This window comes from Nanorana parkeri, unplaced genomic scaffold (assembly GCF_000935625.1).
Source record: "Nanorana parkeri isolate BGI_ZX_2015 unplaced genomic scaffold, ASM93562v1 scaffold100, whole genome shotgun sequence".
In the NCBI taxonomy this organism is placed as follows: Eukaryota; Metazoa; Chordata; class Amphibia; order Anura; family Dicroglossidae; genus Nanorana; species Nanorana parkeri.
In genome coordinates, this window is record NW_017306368.1 from 1,711,754 (window position 1) to 1,718,362 (window position 6,609).

Here is a 6,609-nt window from a genome sequence, read left to right on the forward strand (position 1 = left end):
TGTATGCATTAAGTTGACAGTCTTTATAAACATCCATATATATGAAAGAAAATATTTTCTGTATGCAAATGGAGTGCCCATTTTGTAGCCAAGGAAAGTGGCAAACCCTCTTTGGAAGTGGTCCAGGCTGCAAAATGCCCTGTACCAATAATAAGAAATTAAGCATATCTGTATGTCATTCCAGTGTGAGGAATCCAAAGATACCTGCTATGAGTAATGGTCATAGAAAGCTACACTATTTGCAGGAACCATTTAGCTCAAATTAGAAAAGGTAATGGTTGTGAATAGCATGATGACGTAATCACTCATCTCATTCGCCTCATGTGCCTGTCATGATGTTACATCATTCAAACAGTATATCTATTCAGTGTTCTGTAAGCCATAAAGCTGTGACTTTTTTTGTAGCTACTTGGACTACTGCATCTCTTGTACATCATAGTGTGCAACTAAAACCACTGTTTTTAACTTGAATAGTTGAAACCAAGTAGGTATTTTTTATTTTATTTCATTTTTATTTATTTTTTGCTAAAAATTTCAAAATGTACTATTGAAGGCTGCATATGTTGCTGTATGCATGTATCACTGTAAAATGTCCTTTAAAAAAATTATATCTTTATTAATTTTTTACTAAACATGTGCCAATATACACATACAAACAACATTAATAAGAAACTCTCATATAGAGAAAAACAATCAATAAAAAGAATTAGTAAAAAAAGAAATAAACTCCTTCATTCTACACAATCTCTATATAAAATAATCTGCGGCTTTTTGAAACCATTCTTCCATTTGAGGGTCTTAGCTAAGAAGAAAAACTCACCACTCTCCAACATAAACCCCTCCCCCCCACAAAAAAATCCTTTAATTTTCCTGGTTACAAACCTGTAGATCTGAAGTAATGGTAGTGTGCCAGCACTTACCAAAGGTGACTAATGATGCTAGAAGGTGGCTGCTGAAATGACAACAGCAAGCAGCTGCCCATCTTTGTCAATGTACATTGCCTCGCCACTCCCAGCGAGGCAATGTCATAGCCATCACCACCCCTCATTCTTTATTGATGCCTCCAACAACAGAATGAACAGCAGCAAGGGGTGATAGTAGGTGAAGTTTTATCAGCATCCAGTGATGATGTGTATGAACTGCTAGTTCACATCCATTGTCCTGGGAGAGGATTCTGAAAACAGTCAAGTGACGACCTGTAAATCCTTTAACCCCTTCATGACTGAGGCTTTTTTTTTCATTATTTGCACCCATGTTATATTCCACATTTTAGGCCTGAAAATGACTTGAAACCCCCAAACATTATATATTTTCTGAATGCCAAGACCCTATAGAATAAAATGGTGGTTCCTTATGAAACCCCAACATTTAGTGAAAAATTTAATTAAATGCCCCAAAACACAACAAAAAACCCATATATGAAATATAAAATATGAGGTTACAACGAGTAAAACGATACCCAACATGCCCAGGTTACAAATTGCGTGCGTCCGTGAAACAACGAAAAACTGCAGTACCCCGAAAAGTCCATAGAAGATGCTTTAAAAGCCCCCACAGGTCATCAATTTAGAGATACCCCAAAATACTGGCCCTAGAATTATTGCTCTCACTCCGGCGTGTGCGGCAATACACGACATGTGTAGCGCGTTCGTCGTTTTCATACGTAGGCGCACCCGACACCTGTTTACGTGGCGGCGCGTGTGCTCACGGGGGCGGGGGACTTTTAATTTTTTTTAATTATTATTAGATTTATTTTATTTTAATTTAAAACACTTTTTTTTTTACTTTACTTTGACTGCTATCACATAGGGGGGTTACAAGCCCCCCCCCCATGTGATAGCAGATAGTGGTGACAGGTACCCTTTAAGGTGATGCTGGGGGTCCAAAAGACCCCCAGTGTCACCTTTACACTGGAAATAAGCTATTGAAGTGCAGATCGCACTTCAAAAGCTTATAGCTGTGCTGCAGGAGCCCAGAACTGACAGCCCAGGGACCGGAAGTGATGCAATCTGCATCACTCCCGGTCCCATAGAACGGGGAGGGGATAGATGAACGGAAGTTCGTCAATCTCCTCCCCAGCTCCCAGCCGACATGAAGGAAGCCGGTCCCGGGCCCGTAGGAGGGGCAACGGAGCCCGGGAAGCACGGTGGCTGTGTCCGGCGGAGGGGGGCGGCCCCTTCTACGGGACACAGAAGCGATCTGGCGACAGGTAACTCGCCAGAATCGCTTCTGTTATAAAGCCGACAGTCGGCTTTACAAGTTTAAACAGTCTGTTTAAACAGCCCCGATGTTGGCGAGGTACACTGTACGTCGTCAGTCACAAAGGGGTTAAAAAGATGCAAATTGTGTGTTTTGCAAACTAAGGGTTCAAGTCAATAAGAGTTCTAGTCAAATGCTAAATTTTCTATGCAAAAGCATGCAGCTGCATTGACATGTAAACTGTGGCGTATGACAAGTAAAGGCTGAATTTGACCTGAATTGCATGCAGCTTAAAGTGACACTAAACTCAAGAGCTAAATCTTAAACATGCATTCTAGTACTTTCACTATTAATGAAAATGTAGCTTATTTTTGCATCACTTGGCTTTACATTCTCAAATCATCTCTGAATTCATGCTGACACTGTCCTTCTTTCTGAAGGGTGGCTACTTTTGTCCCCATGGTTCCTGTGTGTGTTGTAACCACTCCGAGCTCACTCCCATGATGGACTACAATCTCACATTTAGTTTACCAATTTGTAATGAGATTGTAGTCCATCACGGGAGTGAGTTTGGAGCAGTGGCTACTTTACAACATACACAGGGGCCATGGGGAACAACAGTAGCCACCCTCCAGAAAGGACAGTGTCAGCATGAGTTCACTAAACTCCCCCCTTCGTTCTGAGGGGGAAGGGGCATGGTGGTACATTGAAGTCAATGGCACCGCAGCCACGCCCCCTGCCCGCAGTGCGATCAAACTTGTGGCAATACATTGCCTGCATTCCATTCCACTGCAAATGCAAAAAAATGCTGAAAGCTCTATTTGTAGCATTCAAAGTGGACCAGAATGCAGGCAATGTTTTGCCACATGTCCGATCACACTATGGGTGGGGGGGCGTGGCTGCGGTGCCATTGACTTTAATGCACCGCCACGCCCCCTCCTGCCCCAGAACGAAGGGAGAAGTTTAGTGAGCAATTGCTGTGCATTCCAGCAGCTACTGCTCTGGAACGCACAGCAATTGGTGTGAACAAGCGTAAAAAAAAAAGAAAACCCTTTAAAAGCGACTTACCTGTGTCTTTCCCGCGCGAAAATGTGAAAATTCTCGGGCGGCCGCAAAGCATCTTGGGGCGGGCGCATGCGCAGTTCACATTTTCAGCCTGGAGACAAGGAGAGACACAAGGAGAGACACAAGGTAAGACTATGGACGTCGTGCACCCGCATGCAGACACTGTGGGACAGGAAGTGCCAGCAAGGACGGAGGTGTCAGTGCTGGATCGTAGACCCGCAGCAGTGCTGGAGGGACAGCTGAAATCGACAGGAAAGAAGAAGATCGGATTAAGAAACATCATTTAATTAACATTGGGGGAGGGGACAAAATCTTTGACTTTAGTGTCACTTTAAGCCCTTCTCTACGCTGTCCAAGACTAAACAAAGGTTTTGGGTACACACATATTTTTGCATCAGTCAGGCAATAGCATTTTTAAAACAAGGTCAGCAATGGCTATGTGTTTCTCTCAACATGAGTTTCTGTTTAGCATGATGCTATAAACAATAGTATATGAATAAAGATAAATTAAATGAATCATAAAATCGAGAGGACTAGATACTGTATATACCTATTGAATGTCACTCAAAACTGTCATACTGATAATAAAAAAATGTCCTACAAGCTGCACTTCTAGAAGAAAAAGCTATGTGCGCCTATGAATAGCTAATACAGAGCTTGTTTTTTTTGTAGATAACAGAAATAGTAGACAGTTTGCCATTTCAACCCTTTAAAAGCATCACAAATAAATATAAAACTACTCATTATTTAAAAAAATTAATCCTGGTTGCACACATGTAATGTTCTCAAACCTAAGAAAACATATTATTTACATAATAATGGAAAGCACAGATGTTTTTATTTTCAAATATAAATGCCAGTCAACTCAGCACTTACAGCCTCTATATAAAAAATGTTATATTCTCAAGAAATAATAATGCAGAAGTGAAATCTGCCCAGTTTCCAAAACAACAACATTTTTACTAAAATACCTTTTACAGCTTTTTTTGAAATGAAAACTGTGTTTGCTTTCACACAGTTCATGTAGTTTACAAATATCTTCATCTTCCTATCTTTTCATTTATTGTATTGTATTTGCCATTACAAATTGGGATACACATGGTCTATTAATAATTTAAAAAAAATATGCATAGCTGTTCATCCAGTGAAACTGCATCTGCAGTTGTTCTTTGTGAAATAACCAACAATTACTAATTATTTTAGGGATTTTTTGCACAATGCATAAAGATGTGGCTGTGTGTGAACAGTGAAAATTGAATGCTCTTGAGGTGTATTTTCTTCTGATTTGATGTTCTTAGACTCTTTCTCTATGTGCACAAACAGCAAATCCACTATAGAGTGTTACCATATAAAGTTTTGCTTGTGTAATATCTTCATTAGATATATTTTGATATAAGTGTATATACAGTATGTAAACCATTGACTCTAACTATCTGCATGTTATGCGAATCCCAGCTTCACAATTGTGTTACTGTGAGGCTTTTCACTTAAGGCCTGGCTATTGTTTTGGTTGTTTATCACATCACACACAGGTGGTAAACAGCAACCCTATTTAAAGTGTATTTCCACTTTCGAGCCAAATTGGGATAACACCTATTTTATGTTTGTTACCTGTTCCCATTCTCATAACATAAGGTAACACAAATAAAAAATGCTTCTTGCAGTTGAAATTGTTTTTACTTGACTTAGTGTTTTAAGGGTTCAAATTTACTTGAGCTTCTATTTATTTTAAAATGTTAGTATGGGGTTTGATGGTTGAGGGGTCTCGTTCATTCACAGAAGGCTTGCACATTGTGTGTTAATTAAGTTTATCAGATAAACACAATCCTAAAATTTCTGTTCCAAGACTTTCCATTTGGGTCAGACCACTGTGAAAGAGCTAAGAAAAACCCAGAATCAGCCATCTTGCCTGATTTAACAAAACATCTAAAAACGTAAGAATTTTTTTGAAAAGTTATTTTTCAGTATGCTGTGTGAATAGGAACACATAACAAAGATATGGAGGGGTTTTCCTAAATTTGACTGCAAAAGTGGAAGTGCATTTTAAATCCTCCAATTAGGTTGTGCCCCATTTACATTTGGTATCCACTGTACAGAAAGGAGGGGACATAAGATATTTTATAGAGTCATTATTATTAGTCATCATTATTTTAACAAATAATTAACATTGCTTTAGTCACAGATGCCACTGCATTAAAAAAATGAAAGGAAAAAACAAACACTCGTTTATTATCGCTGTACACAAAACATACAAGAGATCTGTCGAGTTGTCACTTCAGGGAACATCTTTGCAATTCAAACTCCACAACAGGAACAAGTCACGTACAAAATTCCCCTCACTTCTTTCCCGATTTCTTTATCACGCCGCCAGACAGAGGCCCCTTCTGGGAAGCCTTATTCTTCATCTCATCCAGCTTTTTCTGCTTTTTCTGTTTCTGCTTATAGGCGACATCCTCCTCGTCTAAATCCTTGGTCGATTTCTTAGGCTGCTTCGAGGGCTTCTTCTTACCACCTTCTCTTCCAGACATATTTTCCGCTCCTCATGTGCTCTCTTTTTTTACCTAGGACACAAAGGCATTCAGGATGAACAGGCGTGAAGATGAGAGGTAAAACACCACCATACTTGTACTGTACAATTTCTTGTAAATATTGTTTTGTGTGTTATTTGTACATTTGTAACCCTACTAGTAAATGTATATTGCTGATTGAACTGCTTCTTATGTATAAGAATCCTCACATCTAGGTGTGTTTATGGGAATACTCTTATAGTGATTGGAATATGTTTACATATCCACTTAATCTGGTTAACAAGAGATCTGCCCCTGCATATTCAGCCTATAGCTCGCTTCTCATGAGCTAGAGCTCAGCTTTCCTACCACTTCTTTCAAACTGAAAGCTATAACAGCTTGATTTACTAAAATAGCAAAGGCTGTTTACTTAGCAGTTAAAACTGCCACACTTTTACCTGCTAACAGTGTTATATATTTCTGTTTTCATAACAGAGCACTTTAATGTACGGTTCCACTAGCTGGGGACTTTAAACGTACAATGTAGTCCCAAAAAAAACTAACCCGAAGTACACAGAACATATGTCTTCTGACACTTGACCTTGGTTGCTGGCATGTCCCACCAGTCAAAATAACAGCAGGGCATTTCTCCTAGTATTACAGCAGTGGCTACAGCCACTTCTGTGTAATAGAAAGCTTCTGAACAGTGTTTGTACAGTGTTCAGAAGCTTAAAGTTCACTTTTCTGACCATGTTTTATGTTACACCCATATTTAGGGTGTGACATGAAACATGGTCAGATTGCAAATCCCTCACCCCCTGCCACCCCCCCCCCCCCC

At 39.7% G+C, this 6,609-nt stretch overlaps 1 protein-coding gene across 1 annotated transcript; it reads right to left on the minus strand.

The window, feature by feature from the left end:
* Positions 1-5,472: 5,472 nt before the first annotated feature.
* Positions 5,473-5,806, minus strand: TMA7 (translation machinery associated 7 homolog). Its single transcript, XM_018552898.1, has one exon. It carries the CDS (start codon positions 5,790-5,792, stop codon positions 5,601-5,603), a length of 192 nt encoding a protein of 63 aa, XP_018408400.1. The 5' UTR covers positions 5,793-5,806; the 3' UTR covers positions 5,473-5,600.
* Positions 5,807-6,609: the final 803 nt, after the last annotated feature.

Excerpts from the sequence above, each read along its gene's own strand:
- TMA7 (XM_018552898.1), bottom strand. The coding sequence starts at position 5,792 with ATGTCTGGAAGAGAAGGTGGTAAGAAGAAGCCCTCGAAGCAGCCTAAG.